The sequence below is a fragment of the Macaca thibetana genome, chromosome 19 (genome assembly GCF_024542745.1).
Source record: "Macaca thibetana thibetana isolate TM-01 chromosome 19, ASM2454274v1, whole genome shotgun sequence".
In the NCBI taxonomy this organism is placed as follows: Eukaryota; Metazoa; Chordata; class Mammalia; order Primates; family Cercopithecidae; genus Macaca; species Macaca thibetana.
The window spans coordinates 21987779-22003106 of NC_065596.1; the positions used below are offsets into that span (position 1 = coordinate 21987779).

General features: G+C 59.3%; 4 protein-coding genes across 4 annotated transcripts in view; 2 read left to right on the forward strand and 2 right to left on the reverse strand.

Annotated features, from left to right (window-relative positions):
* OAZ1 (ornithine decarboxylase antizyme 1) overlaps positions 1-15328 on the reverse strand; it is a 129747-nt gene that overhangs the window by 8259 nt on the left and 106160 nt on the right.
* Positions 1-15328, forward strand: part of PLEKHJ1 (pleckstrin homology domain containing J1) — a 42513-nt gene that overhangs the window by 6928 nt on the left and 20257 nt on the right. The gene's annotated exons all lie outside the window — the stretch shown is intronic.
* Positions 7519-11779, forward strand: JSRP1 (junctional sarcoplasmic reticulum protein 1). Its single transcript, XM_050770653.1, has 7 exons — positions 7519-7615; positions 8677-8815; positions 9546-9583; positions 9727-9847; positions 10237-10410; positions 11028-11119; positions 11237-11779. The coding sequence occupies exons 2-7, from the start codon at positions 8713-8715 to the stop codon at positions 11702-11704; spliced, it is 996 nt and encodes a 331-aa protein (XP_050626610.1). The 5' UTR covers positions 7519-7615; positions 8677-8712; the 3' UTR covers positions 11705-11779.
* AMH (anti-Mullerian hormone) lies at positions 11948-15129 on the reverse strand. The gene is made up of 5 exons (XM_050770375.1): positions 14299-15129; positions 13535-13683; positions 13255-13363; positions 13008-13167; positions 11948-12917 (listed from the first exon to the last, which is right to left on the reverse strand). The coding sequence occupies exons 1-5, from the start codon at positions 14711-14713 to the stop codon at positions 12062-12064; spliced, it is 1689 nt and encodes a 562-aa protein (XP_050626332.1). The 5' UTR covers positions 14714-15129; the 3' UTR covers positions 11948-12061.

Genomic DNA, 15328 nt, shown 5'->3' on the forward strand with positions numbered 1-15328 from the left:
GCAGAGGCTGGGCAGATCACAAGGTCAGGAGATTGAGACCATCCTGGCTAACACGGTGAAACCCCATCTCTACTAAAAATACAAAAAATTAGCCGGTGTGGTGTCGGACACTTGTAGTCCCAGCTACTAGGAAGGCTGAGACGGGAGAATGGTGTGAACCTGGGAGGCAGAGCTTGCAGTGAGCCGAGATTGCCCCACTGTACTCCAGCCTGGGGAACAGAGTGAGACTCTGTCTCAGAAAAAGAAAAAAAAAAGAAAAAAGAAAAAAATTAAATTTTTTTTTTTTTTTTTTTTTTTTTTTTTTTTTTGAGACAGAGTCTTGCTGTGTCGCCCAGGCTGGGGTGCAGTGGCCAGATCTCAGCTCACTGCAAGCTCCGCCTCCCGGGTTTAGACCATTCTCCTGCCTCAGCCTCCCGAGTAGCTGGGACTACAGGCACCCGCCACCTCGCCCGGCTAGTTTTTTGTATTTTTTAGTAGAGACGGGGTTTCACCGTGTTAGCCAGGATGGTCTCGATCTCCTGACCTCGTGATCCACCCGTCTCAGCCTCCCAAAGTGCTGGGATTACAGGCTTGAGCCACCGCGCCCGGCCTAAAAATTTTTTAATTAGCTGGGATTGGGGTGGGCACCTGTGGTCCCAGCTACTTGGGAGGCTGAGCCAAGAGGATCACTTGAACCCGGGAGGTCAAGGCTGCAGTGAGCTGTGACCACACCATTGCACTCCAGCCTGGGTTACAGAGAACGACAGTGTCTAAAAAAAAAAAAAAAGAAAGAAAAGGAAAAGGAAAGAAAGCAGGAAAATGGCCGGCCGCGGTGGCTCACACCTGTAATCCCAGCACTTTGGGAGGCCGAGGCAGGCCGATCACGAGGTCAGGAGATGGAGACCATCCTGGCTAACATGGTGAAACCCCGTCTCTACTAAAAATACAACAGGCCGGGCGCGGTGGCTCAAGCCTGTAATCCCAGCACTTTGGGAGGCTGAGGTGGGCGGATCACGAGGTCAGGAGATCGAGACCATCGTGGCTAACACGGTGAAACCCCGTCTCTACTAAAAAATACAAAAAACTAGCCGGGTGAGTTGGCGGGCGCCTGTAGTCCCAGCTACTCGGAGGCTGAGGCAGGAGAATGGCGTGAACCCGGGAGGTGGAGCTTGCAGTGAGCTGAGATCCGGCCACTGCACTCCAGCCCCGGCGACAGAGCGAGACTCCATCTCAAAAAAAAAAAAAAAAAAACAGGGAAATAAAGAAGAATCTTGGCCTCCTTTTCTCCCTGTGTTCCTGCCTGGCATTACGTTCAAGCCTGGCTCTGTCTCCTGAAGAAAAACTCAGAAGGCCCGTGAACTCTTTTGAGCAAACAGTGTGGGGAAGAAAAAGGGAAGTAAAGAAGAACTTTTTTTTTTTTTTTTTTTTTTTTTTTTTTAGACATCGCCCAGGCTGGAGTGCAGTGGCCACTCCCTGCAACCTCTGCCTCCCGGAGAACTGACCATTTTTTTTTGAGATGGAGTCTTGCTCTGTCACCCGGGCTGGAATGCAATGGCACAGTCCCAGCTCACTGCAACCTCCATCTCCCAGGTTCAAGCGATTCTCCTGCCTCGGCCTCTCGAGTAGCTGGGACTACAGGCACCACACACCACCACCCGGCTAATTTTTGTATTTTTAGTAGAGACGGGGTTTCACCATGTTGGCCAGGATGGTCTCGATCTCTTGATCTCGTAGTCTGTCCGCCTCCAGCTCCCAAAGTGCTGGGATTACAGGCGTGAGCCACCACGCCTGGCCGAACCAATCTTTTTTTTTTTTCTTTTTTTTTGAGACGGACTCTTACTCTGTCGCCCAGGCTGGAGTGCAGTGGCACGATCTTGGCTCACTGCAAGCTCCGCCTCCCGGGTTCACACCATTCTCCTGCCTCACCCTCCCGAGTAGCTGAGACTACAGGCGCCTGCCCCCACGCCCAGCTAATGTTTTTGTATTTTTAGTAGAAACTGGGTTTCACTGTGTTAGCCAGGATGGACTTGATCCCCTGACTTCGAGATCCACCCGCCTTGGCCTCCCAAAGTGCTGCGATTACAGGCGTGAGCCACTACGCCTGGCCTCGAACTTACTATTTTTAATATGCACCATGCTGCCTGTGATAAACTCAGGCCACAGGGAGGCTGCGCAAGGCCAGGGTTTGGCCACAAAGCCACAGAGGCGTCTGCTGCTGGGTGATAAAGCAGGACCCACAGCCGTGCAGGCAACCTCCATCCTCGGGACAAACTGGGCAAACACACACGGAAAAGCGAGGTCCCCAAGTAAACAGGGCTTATCTCAAGCAAGTTGCTGTTTTTCCCTTTACTGTACTTATATTTCTTTCTTTCTTTTTTTTTTTTTTTTTTTTGAGACAGAGTCTCGCTCTGTCACCCAGGCTGGAGTGCAGTGGCACGATCTGAGCTCACTGCAAGCTCTTGCAAACTCTGCCTCCCGGGTTCACACCATTCTCCTGCCTCAGCCTCCCGAGTAGCTGGGACTACAGGTGCCCGCCACCACGCCCAGCTAATTTTTTTGTATTTTTAGTAGAGACAGGGTTTCGCCATGTTGGCCAGGATGGTCTCGATCTCCTGACCTCATGATCCGCCCGCCTCGGCCTCCCAAAGTTCTGGGATTACAGGCGTGAGTCACCGTACCCGGCCTCTGTTTTTGTTTTTTTTTTTTTTTTTTTTTGAGATGGAGTCTCACTCTGTCCCCCAGGTTGGAGTGCAGTGGCACCATCTCAGCTGACTGCAACCTCCACCTCCCAGGTTCAAGGGGTTATCATGCCTCAGCCTCCTCAGTAGCTGGGATTACAGGCATGCACCACCACGCCCGGCTAATTTTTGTATTTTTAGTAGAGATGGAGTTTCACCATATTGTCCAGGGTGGTCTGGAACTCCCAACCTCAGGTGATCTGCCCACCTCGGCCTCCCAAAGTTCTGGGATTACAGGCGTGAGCCACCGTGCCCGCCTATATTTCTTACGGTTTTGCCCCTTGCTATAATTTTCGGGATTTTATTTTGCAGTATTTCTAATGTTTATTTTATTGTATTTTTTGTAGAGACGGGTTTTCACCATGTTCCCCAGGCTGGTCTTGAACTCCTGGGCTCAGGTGAGCTGCGTGGCTCAGCCTCCCAAAGCACTGGGATTACACGTGTGTGCCACCGCGCCCAGCTTAATGTTTTCACAAAGGTTTCATTATACAAAAAGGAAGAAAGCTTTATAGGTGGAGCATCTGAGCATCATTCTTTGCAGCTCTTCAGTATTTCCTGCCCCACATTGTCCATGTCTCTGTTTTCATGGAGTTTGACCTTTACTTTTGTAATTTTTTTTTTTTTTTTTTGAGACGGAGTTGCCCAGGCTGGAGTTCAGTAGCGCAATCTTGGCTCACTGCAACCTCTGCCTCCTAGGTTCAAGCAATTCTCTGCCTTGGCCTCCCGAGTAACTGGGATTACAGGCACCCACCACCACACCTGGCTAATTTATTTTGTATTTTTAGTAGAGATAGGGTTTCACCATCTTGGCCAGGTGAACTCCTGACCTTGTGATCCACCCGCCTCGGCCTCCCAAAGTGCTGGGATTACTGGCGTGAGCCACCGCGCCCGGCCATAAAATTGGTTTTTATTGTTTTTCTTTTCTTTTCTTTTCTTTTCTTTTTTTTTTTTCTCCTTCTTGTACAGACACGGTCTCGCTATGTTGCCCAGGCTGCCCTCGAACTCCCAGCCTCAAGTGATCCACTTGCCTCGGCCTCCCAAAATGCTGGGATTACAGGTGTGAGCCACTGTGCCCAGCCCTATCTCTTTAAAACACAAAACAAAACTGGCCAGGCACGGTGGCTGACATCTATAAACCCAGCTCTTAGGGAGGCAGAGTTGGGAGGATAACTTGAGTCCAGGAGTTCAGGACCTGCCTGGGAAATACAGCAAGACCCTCGTTCAAAAATAAATAGATGAATAAAAAAACTTTAAATAAATAAAAACAAGGCCGGGCGCGGTGGCTCACGCCTGTAATCCCAGCACTTTGGGAGGCCGAGGCGGGCGGATCACAAGGTCAGGAGATCGAGACCACGGTGAAACCCCGTCTCTACTAAAAATACAAAAAATTAGCCGGGCGCGGTTGTGGGCGCCTGTAGTCCCAGCTACTCGGGAGGCTGAGGCAGGAGAATGGCGTGAACCCGGGAGGCGGAGCTTGCAGTGAGCCGAGATCGCGCCGCTGCACTCCAGCCTGGGCGACAGAGCGAGACTCCGTCTCAAAAAAAAAAAAAAATTAAAAAAATAAAAAATAAAAATAAAAACAAAACAAAACAAAAAAAACATTGTAAACACACCTGCAAACCAGGAAAGGTTTATTTCTTGTTCTTGCTCCGGGAGCTTGTCAGGCCCTAGGGGGCGCTGCTCACCTCCCCTGCCATCTTGAACGTCACTATGGCCAAGAGAGGAAGACCCCGGAAAGTCTCACACTAGCAATTAAATGCCCCAGCCTAGAAGTCACCCCAGGAAAGGAGCCACTTCTCCCTGAGAACAAGTAGGGTGGACACACAAATGAAATTGGTGTGCTGCCCTGGCAGAGGCAGGAAGTTGGCCACTGCCCAGCACTCCTCACAGTTCTCAACTTCCCGCCTCAGTGGTCCATGCTGAGGGTCCCCTGGGGGTTTCCCACTCAGGCGTTTTGTGTTCCAGAGGCTGGAAGGACCCTGCTGTGGAGGGTGTCACAGTTGAGCTTCCACGTGGCGCAGAATCTCATGGCCTCAGTAGCTTCCTCACGTTTGTCATGGCAGTGATAAGAATATGAGTACACGGGCCGGGCGCGGGGCTCACGCCTGTAATCTCACCACTTTGGGAGGCCGAGGCGGGCGGATCACAAGGTCAGGAGATCGAGACCACGGTGAAACCCCGTCTCTACTAAAAATACAAAAAACTAGCGGGGCGTGGTGGCGGCGCCTGCAGTCCCAGCTACTTGGGAGGCTGAGGCAGGAGAATGGCGGGAACCCGGGAGGCGGAGCTTGCAGTGAGCTGAGATCGCGCCACTGCCCTCCAGCCAGGGGGACAGAGCGAGACTCCGTCTCAAAAAAAAAAAAAAAAAAAAAGAATATGAGTACACAGCTCGTCCCAGGAGCCGAGCACCTGTCCCCATGCTTGGCTTAACGCTCACAAGGAGCCCAGGAGGTGGAGTCTCCATTTTATTTCCATTTTGCTGGAAAAGAAACTGTGGCACAGCCAGGCAGCAGTGGAGTCAGAGTCAGAATCTGAGTCGTCTCCATCCAGAGTCAGTGCCCTCAGATGACACTGTTCTTCACAAAATTAGCAAACCTAGGCCGGGCGTGGTGGCTTGCACCTGTAATCCCAGCACTTTGGGAGGCCGAGGCAGGAGGATCACCCGAGGTCAGGAATTTGAGACCAGCCTGGTCAACATGGCAAAACCCTGTCTCTACTAAAAATACAAAAATTAGCTGGGCGTGGTGGCGCACACTTGTAATCCCAGCTACTTGGGAGGCTGGGGCAGGAGAATCACTTGAACCTGGGAGGCAGAGGTTGCAGTAAGCCGAAATCGCACCACTGCACTCCAGCCTGGGCAGACTGTGTCTCAAAAAAAAAAAAAAAAAAAAAAAAAAAAAAGTCCTGGCTGGGTGCAGTGGCTCACGCCTGTAATCCCAGAACTTTGGGATGCTGAGGCAGGTGGATCACTAGGTCAGAAGTTCAAGATCAGCCTGGCCAACATGGTGAAACCCCGTCTCTACTAAAGATACAAAAAATTAGCTGGGCGTGTCGGTGCACACCTGTAATCCCAGCTACTCAGGAGGCTGAGGCAGAGGAATTGCTTGTACCCAGGAGGCAGAGGTTGCAGTGAGCTGAGATCATGCCACTGCACTCCAGCCTGAGCAACAGGGTGAGACTCTGTCTCAAAAAAAAAAAAGAAAAAGAAAAAAAAAAAAGGCCCACAGAAGCCCTGCGTCCAGACTTTGCTTCTGGGAGAGCTGAGCCTTCCAGGAAAGGAATGCAAAGCAAGACCCTATGAGAATAAGAAGATGAAAATGCTATTGAGGTCAGGCACGGTGGCTCACGCCTGTGATCCCAGCACTTTGGGAGGCCAAGGCAGGAGGATTGCTTGAGGCCAAGGGTTTGAGACTATCCTCGCTAACATAGGGAGACCTGGTCTCTCTTTTTTTTTTTTTTTTTTTTGAGACGGAGTCTCGCTGGTCGCCCAGGCTGGAGTGCAGTGACACCATCTCAGCTCACTGCAAGCTCCACCTCCCAGGTTCACGCCATTCTCCTGCCTCAGCCTCCCGAGTAGCTGGGACTACAGGCGCCCGCCACCACGCCCGGCTAATTTTTTGTATTTTTAGTAGAGACATGATTTCACCGTGTTAGCCAGGATGGTCTCGATCTTCTGACCTCGTGATCCACCCACCTCGGCCTCCCAAAGTGCTGGGATTACAGGCGTGAGTCACCGTGCCTGGCCTTGAGACCGGGTGTCTTAAAAAAAAAAAAAAAGAAAAAAAAGCTATTTATTTTGACCAGGGAAATGCAAATCAAAACCACAATGAGATCATGCCGTTCACACCCACTAGGCTGGCAATAAAAAAAACAAACAAAGAAACTGGAAAATGATGAGTTGGATGTGGAGAAGTTAGAACGGTCCTATGTGGCTGCTGAGCAGGTAAAACAGTGCAGTCACTTTGGAAAAGAGACTAGCGGCTCTTCAAAAAGTTAAGCATAGAGACAGGGCGCGGTGGTTCACACCTGTAATCCCAGCACTTCGGGAAGCCAAGGCGGGTGGATCACTTGAGCCTAGGAGTTCGAGACCAGTCTGGGCAACATGGTGAAACCCCGTCTCTACTAAAAACACACAAAAAAATTAGCCAGGTGCGATGGCAGGCGCCAGCAGTCCTAGCTACTCGAGAGGCTGAGGCAGGAGAATGGTGTGAACCCGGGAGGCGGCGCTTGCAGTGAGCCGAGATGGCGCCACTGCACTCCAGCCTGGGCAACAGAGCGAGACTCTGTCTCAAAAAAAAAATAAAGGCCGGGCGCGGTGGCTCAAGCCTGTAATCCCAGCACTTTGGGAGGCCGAGACGGGCAGATCACGAGGTCAGGAGATCGAGACCATCCTGGCTAACACGGTGAAACCCCGTCTCTGCTAAAAAATACAAAAAACTAGCCGGGCGTGGTGGCGGGCGCCTGTAGTCCCAGCTACTCGGGAGGCTGAGGCAGGAGAATGGCGTAAACCCAGGAGGCGGAGCTTGCAGTGAGCTGAGATCCGGCCATTGCACTCCAGCCTGGGCGACAGAGCGAGACTCTGTCTCAAAAATAAAATAAAATAAAATAAAATAAAATAAATAAAAAATAATTAACCGGGTGTGGTGGTGCACGCTTGTAGTCCCAGCTGCAGGCGCTGTGTCTCCCTGGCATGGCAGTGGCCAGGGCTGAGTGAGTAGGAGCAATGCCCTGCCCCGCTGCAATGGCAGGGAAGGGTGGAGGACTCCCGGCTGTGACCTCACTCCCACGGGCCTGCTGATTGGCCCACCCCCGGTCTCCAGCCACCTGCTGCCGTCCATCACGGGGCCACCCTCCCCATCCTCCATCCTGTCCACAAGGCTCAGCAAAGCGGCTGGCGGGTAAGTGAGGCTCGGGGGTAAGGAAGTGAGGCTGGGGGAGTCCCGAGCAGAGGTGTGGGCTCCTGGGATGCGGAAGGGTGTTGCGGAGGACCGTAAGGGTCCCCAGTTCCTAGAGCTGCCCCCCACGCACACACAGGGGCCGCACACCAGCCTCCCATGCTTGTTGGGCCCCTCCCCCATGGCCACGCGATAGGCCCCTTCCAGGTCTTGGAGCCCCAGGGCTGGGTGGTTTTTCAGCCTAGATATAGGGACACCCTAATCCCAGCAGCCAGAGGCCATGGAGACCCTGAAGAGTACAGCTCCAGGTCTGACTTGAAGCTCCTTGCCCCCTCCAGCCAATGGCGCTCTCTCTAGCCTCAGTTTCCTCATCTGTCATATGGGAACAGAGTTAGTGGGACAAGGCAGGGTACTCTGTGTCAGGATCAGAAGACCGCCCCCGGGACCCTCCTCCCCTGCCCCGGCCTGTCACAACCAGAGCCAGGATGGTTCTGCTGCTGGGGCCCGAGCCTGTAGACTCACAGGGTCATGCGGCGGGATGTAAGTGCCCAGAATGGCAGGTCAGGGTGGCCCAGAGGGAGACCCCATGACAGCAGAGGCTTGGGAGGGGCTGGGGCACCTGTTAGCCTGTCCCGCTGGCCTCGGGCACCAGATAAAAATAGTCCCTGGTCTCAGAGAACATGAGCTGACACTGGGGCCAAGAGTTTTGGTTTGGGGTGTGTCTGGGACTTACTGCTGTGTTGCCCTGCAGGGGCTCCCGCCCTCTCTGGGCCAGAGCAGCCTTGGCTGCTGTGCTGATGGATATTGGGCCCCAGCGAGGCTGGGCTACAGGGAGGGGCCCCAGGGCTGGCATGAAGGGTCAGGGAGATGCCTGGTGTGGGTGCCGGGCCATGCCTGGTATGAGTGTGAATTTCCCGAGTGAGGGGTGATTGAGGCAGAGATCACAGACTCGGTTGAGGGTGGCAGGACAGGGCCTGTTAGTTGGTGTCCACAGAACCTCCAGGTCAGGCCCAGGCCCATGAGGGACTCAGTAAATGCAAGACCTTGTTCCCCACCCCTCCCAGCCTGGCCCGGGACCTGCTGCTGCTCCAGTCATCTCCATGGCAACCAGCGCCTGGGAGGAGCTAGATGGCGGCCTGGGCAGCTGCCAGGCCCTGGAGGACCACTCTGTGCTGGCCGAGCCCCAGGAGGACAGGGCTCCAGGTACCCTTGTGGTGCTGGCGGGAGGAGGCCCCTCCCTGATGGTCCCCGTGAGCCAGGAGGCCCATCTTCAGAGACCAGAGCTTCTTAGCCTTCCACACTGGACTGGCTTAAACTGTGCTCCCCAGGTTCAACCCCTGGCCCTCATCTGCCTCAGGGGTCTGTAAGGAGCCCCCAAGGAAGACAGGTGCTGGGCTACACAGATCTAGGTTCCAATCCTGCGTTGCCACTGAAATGCTTTGTGTCTTCCGGCAAAGCTGTCTCCAAGCCTGTCTGCTTTCTTTGTATTTTTATATTTTTTTATTATTGTTATTTTTTATTTTTTGAGGCCGAGCCTCATTCTGTCTTCCATGCTGGAGTACAGTGACATGATCATAGGTCACTGCAGCCTCGACCTCTCAGGTTCAAGTGATCCTCGTGCCTCAGCCTCCCAAGTAGCTGGGGCCACAGGTGCCGGCCACCATAACTGGCTAATTTTTTTTTTTTTGGGGTAGAGATGGGGTCTCACTGTATTGCCCCGGCTGGTCTCAAACTCCTGGGCTCAGGTGATCCTCCCACCTCAGCCTCCCCAAAGTGCTGGGATTCCAGGTGTGAACCACTGTGCTGGCCTCCACCTACTTTCTTATCTACAAGATGGGGTTAGTCACCCGCGCGTCACCCAGCAGGGCCAGGGGAGAGGGTGGGATTGGCCTGGGGGGTCCCCACAACCTTGACTCTCCCTCTGTTCTCACAGCAACACCCAGGCTGGCCGACTCCGGCAGCCCGCCCCACGTGAGTAGCTGGGACCCTCAGCCTTTAACCCAGGACGCCTGGGGAGTTGGGGACAAGCCGACCAAGGGAGGCAGGTGTCTAAAGCCCACGGGAAGGGTTTGGCACTGGAAGGAAACATGTGGAATGTCTCATGATAACCACAGGACTCTCAGGAGCCGGTGGCTGAAGGCCGCAGTGTGGACACCAGGCCCAAGAAGATGGAAAAAGAGGCTGCCGCCAGGGGGACCCCAGGAACGGGGAAGGAGAGGCTGAAAGCCGGAGCCAGTGGGTTTGCAGGAGGCGTGGGTGAGGTGTGGGGTGGGAACGGACTGGTGTGAGGCTCAGGTCCCGGAGGTGGGTCCTTGGATCTTGGGGGGTGTCCTGGTTGAGTGGCATCGAAGTGTGGCAGGCAGCGAGTCAACGGGCCGGGAGCCTCTACTAATGCGTGATAATACCGGCTAAGCCACTTAGCTCCCGGAAGTTAACTTCCAGAAACTCTGGGCATCCCCGTGCAGTTGCGGGGCACCGGGGCTGGGTTCACCTGCGCCCAGGGCCGCACAGGCAGGCAGGGCGAGCCAGGTTCAGGGCGCAGGCCTCTCTCTTGCCCCCTGTGCCCGGGGAATGGGGCGGCGCAGAGCCAGTGGCCACAGCGCAGCACGCACTTGCCCTCGCAGGCCCTCGGAGCGCCCCCGCGCGCAAGAAGGCGCAGACCGCGCCGCCCCCGCAGCCGCCGCCGCAACCCCCGGCCCTGAGCCAGGAGCTGCCCTGGGGAGACCTGTCGCTCAACAAGTGCCTGGTGCTCGCCTCGCTGGTGGCGCTGCTGGGCTCGGCTTTCCAGCTGTGCCGCGGTGAGCGCGGGCTCCCCAGAGGTGGGGCGAGGCTGGGGTCCACCTGTGCGCCTATTCCTCCAAGGAAGGGCCCTGTGACGCAAGGGTGGGGTCTGGGAGCCTCCTTCCCAGGGCTGGGTTTTGCACGCCTCCAAAGTTGGTTTGTACATCTCCCCTTATGTGACGGGCCTTGCGTGCCCCTCTCATCCCGTCTGGACCTTTTGCGGGGCCCATTTCCCTCGCCGCGAGTAGGTTCTGGCTTCCGGATGGACCTTGTGCAACCCCTCCTCCCGCGCAGCGTTCTGCCGCCTTCCTCCTGCGCCCTCTCTGGGGACAGCTCAGCTAGTGAGCGCCCCCCGGGGGCACTCCTGCGACCCGTCCCTTGCTAGGGGTCTCCTACAGCCCGTGGTCGGGGGGAAGAATGACGGATTGAAAGAGCGAGGTTCGGAGGAGGGGCGCTCCGCAGCAGCGGAGTCCCGGAGTCCCTTCCCACGGCTCCGGGCATCCTTAGCCTCAGCCGTACCGCGGGAGCCCCACTCCAACTGTCCAGGGAGGGGGGCTCTAGCGGTGAGGGACGGATGGACAGTGTGGTCCATGCCTCGACCCAGCTGACTCAGGTTCCGACCCTGTCGCTGCAGACGCCGTGGCTGGGGAGGCAGCAGTCCAAGCGCGTGCGCCCGAGCCCTGGGTCCCGCCAAGCTCAGCCCCGAGGGAGCCATCGTCGCCCCTGGTAAGCGCTTCCTTCCAGTGACCGCGGGCAGTGGGGCCTTCATCCCCAGGGAAAGAAGGAGCCCGGGCCGGGGGCAAGGTGGGCGCTTACCCCAGGACCCCACCTTCTGTCTTGCAGCCTAAGTTCGAGGCCCAGGCGCCCCCATCAGCGCTGCCTGCGCCCCGGACCGAGGCAGAGATCAGACCCAAGATTCCCGGGAGTCGGGAGGCTGCAGAGAAGGACGAAGAGGAGCCTGGCGAGGCCACCGGAGAGGCCGTCGGGGAGGACCGTGCGCCCCTCGCAGACCGGGGACCCAAGGAGAGGCCTCGGAGAGAGGGGAAACCGCGGAAGGAGAAGCCGCGGAAGGAGGAGAGGCCGAAGAAAGAGAGGCCGCGGAAGGAGGAGAGGCCACGGGCCGCCAGGGAGCCCCGGGAAGCCCTGCCTCGGCGCTGGGAGTCACGCGAAGGGGGCCATCGGCCGTGGGCACGGGACTCCAGGGACGCCGAGCCCAGGAAGAGGCAGGCCTGGGTCTCCCCGAGGCGTCCCTACGAGGAGGAGCGGCCTGGGAGTCGCCAGAAGCTCCGCGCAGGCAAGGGGCGGGACTAAGCCGGCCCGCGCCCGAGTCCAGGGACCCCTTCTAGACAACCCGCGACTCCGGCGAAATAAAGCGAGGGCTGCGGCCGCAGAGTCATCTGCTTCTTTACGCCTGGACCCGGCAACGAGTCCGGGGTCTGAAAGACCGTCGCGGGGCGCTTCAGGCAGGGGAAAGACAGCGAGCGCTACAGGGTGGACCCAGGCCGTGCGCAAGGAGAGACGGGCAGCCCCTCTAACACGCACGGACACCCCACTCGGTTGCTTGCTGGTCTTTATTGGGGCGATACTTGGGGTCCGAATAAATATGGGAAGGGGCGCGAGCTGGGGCACGTCCGGCCCCTCGGGGCAGGAGTCCGCGAGGCGCAGGGGTCACCGGCAGCCACACTCGGTGGCCACCATGTTGGGCACGTGGTGCGCGCTGATGCGCTCCTCCGACAGGCTGATGAGCAGCTTGCCCGCGTAGGCAGTGGGCACGCAGCAGGGGGGGCGCGCCAGGGCGGCCCCACGGGCCTGCATCTTCAGCAGCAGCACCACGTGGTTGCCGTAGCGCGGGTTGCGGTCGGACTGCGGCCAGCCGCACACGCCCTGGCAATTGTTGGCCTGGTAGGTCTCCGGGATGAGTACGGAGCGCTCGGCGCGGAGGTCTACGCTGAGCTCGCGCAGCGCGCACGGCCCGTCGGCGGCGGTGGCCCCTGCGCTGCGCTGTGCCCGCCCCGGCCCGCGTGGATCCCGCCCGCGCCACTCCGCGCGCAGGCCCTGCAGCGCTTTCAGAAGCAGCAGAGCTCGCAAGGGATCGCCGGGGCCGCCGGGGCCGCCTGGGCAGAGCGCGAGCAGGCGTGCCAGCAGCGGGGCTGCGGCTGGAGGCAGACCTGGGAGGCTGCTCAGCTCGGCAGCCGCCGCTTGCAGCTCGGCAGCCACGCGGTGCGCCAGGGCAGTCGCCCACGGCGCCGACGTGGGGTCGTGCAGGGGCGCGGGGTCCCCGGTGGTGGCCGCGGTGGGCCGCAGCAGCAACAGCGGGTCCTCGCCGTCTAGCAGGCGCTCCAGCGCCGCGGGGTCCGACAGGTTGACCAGGCCCTGCGGGAAGCCGGCCAGCGCGTCCGGGTCCAGGGCCAGGCGGGGCGCGGAGGCCCGGGCCCGGGGGCCCCGCAACGTCCGCACCAGGCGCGTGAGCGTCTCCAGGAAGGGGTCTGCACTGGGCGGCGACTCCTCGAGCTCCGCGGATGGCCTGGAACCCGCAGTTAGGGGAGTTGAGAGCGGGCGCGAGACCACGCCGCCCCCGTCTGCTCCTGCCCCATGCCCCCGGGCCTGCACGCACCTGGGCGGCGGGAAGGGCACGGTGTCCAGCTGGCCTTGCGCGGGCAGCGGCGCGGGCTCAGACCGCGGCAGCAGGAGCAAGGCCGGGGTCATCCGCGTGAAGCAGCGGTGGTCGTCGCCGAACAGCAGTGCCTGCAGCTGGGCCGTACTCAGGAGGGAGCCTGCGGTGGATGGGCGCGGGGTTGGCTCAGGGGCTGGGGGCTGAGGGCAGTCGACCCGGCGCCCGGTCCCTCTCCACGCACACCTACCCTCTCCGCGGGGCTGCAGGGTCAAGGCCAGCCCGGAGCCGCGCCAGGCCCCCGCAGGGCGGTCCACCGCCAACGCCAGGTAGCGAGTGTCCCGGGACGGGCAGAGGCTCTGTGGAGACCAGGGCTCAGCCCGGCTGGATGGAGGCTTAGCCAGCCCTGCTCTACCGGTGCCCTTCCTCCCATTGCCACTGGTTCTGCGCTTCTCTCAGTACCGCAGACCCTGCAACAAATCCATGCCCCTGCCTCGGCCCAGGCAATGCCCCATGCAACTCCCTGGTACCTGGGCACCCGGCAGCCCAGCCCTCGTCACAGTGACCTCAGGGCCAGGCCCAGGCCCAGGGTACAGCACCAGCAGCGCCAGCTCCGGGGGGTCGGCTACTCCATGCGGGGGCTCCTGGAACCTCAGCGAAGGTGTGGGCTCCCAGGTCACTGCAGCCAGGACAGCAGGGGACGCCTGAGCCATTGAAGGCCAGGCCCGTCCCACACTCCCCTGGGAGTCTTTGGGATCCGTCCCTGCTGCTCTGGCCACTGTGCAGGGGGCCTCGAGCGGGGGACCTAGTGTCCCTCTTCACTGCCTTCCTGCAGCCAGGGAGCGGTGACCGCCCGGGCAGGCAGAGGCTGCGTCTGAGGCTGTGGGTGGGGCTGCCGCCCTGGGGTCTCTGGGTTAGGGCGCCCGATGAAGCCCCTTCCCTGCAGGGAGTCTCTCAGGCCAGTGGCCCCGAGAACAGGCTGGCCAGGTGTGGGGCGGTGGGGAGGAGGGTTCCACTGGCCCCGAGCCACAGGGTGGTTTCTTCACGGGTGGCGAGAAGACAGCAGCTCTCTCCCTGCCGCTGCGGCAGGGGCCGGTCTAAGGGCTGGGCTTCAGGGACAGGACAGAGCGCGGTGCCCACCTTCCAGGCCATGGACCCACAGCCCAGTCCCAGAACAAGACCACAGCCTCCCTGCCCAGGGTGTGGGCTCTGCCAGCCCTTGATCTTCCCTAAGAGGACCTGGCCCACCTGAAGGAGGCCGGCGGTGCCAAGCTCGGGGCTGGGCCCCACGTACCTTCCTCCAGGTGCAGGACCACCAGGCGCTGCCCCCCAGGGTCCCGCAGCCAGGCCCCCAGCCGCTGTAGAGAGGGCAAGGCAGCCTGCCTGTCACCGGCGGTGCACACCCCAAAGGTGGCCAGGTCTCGGGGGCCCCAGTGGGCCCGCTGCACGGCCCCCAGGAAGGCCCGCTCATAGGCGCTCAGAACCCCCATGACCTGCAGGGGGGTGCCGCTGCCATTGCTGTCCCCACCCAGTGCCACCAGGCACAGAGGCTCTTGTGGGCTGCCTGGCGGCCAGTCCAGGTCTTCTCGGAAGATGAGGCCACCGGTGCCCACAGCTGGTTCTTCTGCTCTGAGGGCCTCAGTCCCCAGCAGAGCCCCCAGGGCGGACAGTACCAGGGTCAGGCTGGTGAGAGGCAGGTCCCGCGTCATGGGTGCTGCCAGGAGCTGGGCTGCCCGCCTTGTGGAAGCCGAGTGGAAGGTGGGGTGTTTGTAAAGGACAGGCCCCTATCTCCTCTGCCGCGACCTTGGGGGACAGTGCCCGGCGCCCCCACTCCAGGCAGAGTGGCCTTCTCAAAGAGCCCTTTCTGTGGCCAGCAGCCTATCTCCCTCCCCACAGCGATAGAGCTGGGCCTGGTTTGTCAACATGCTGTCCTTGAGGGCCCGTCCCCAGAAGGCACAGGAGTGGAAACCAGGCTGGGAGTGATGGCCAAGCAGCCAGACTAGACAGCGCTGGGGGCGGGGGGCCCAGATGTCCTGGGTGCTAACGGGTGGGCCTGGAGGAGGAGGGTCCCAAGTCAGTGGGGGCGCCTTGTCCCTGCTCACCCTCCCAACCCCTGGTGGGCTATCTGGAGACCCCAAGGATATCACAAGAGTCTGCTCTTCCCTCCCCAGGACAGGACCCCAGACCCCCTCCTAGCTGGCTGGTGGAGTCTGTCCTCCACCAGGCCACCTCCAAGGTACAGCTGTCTCTCAGGCCTCCCACAGGTGTCTCCTGGCAGGCCCCAGGCCCTCCCCAGTCGGCGCAAACGCAGGGATGGTGCTGTG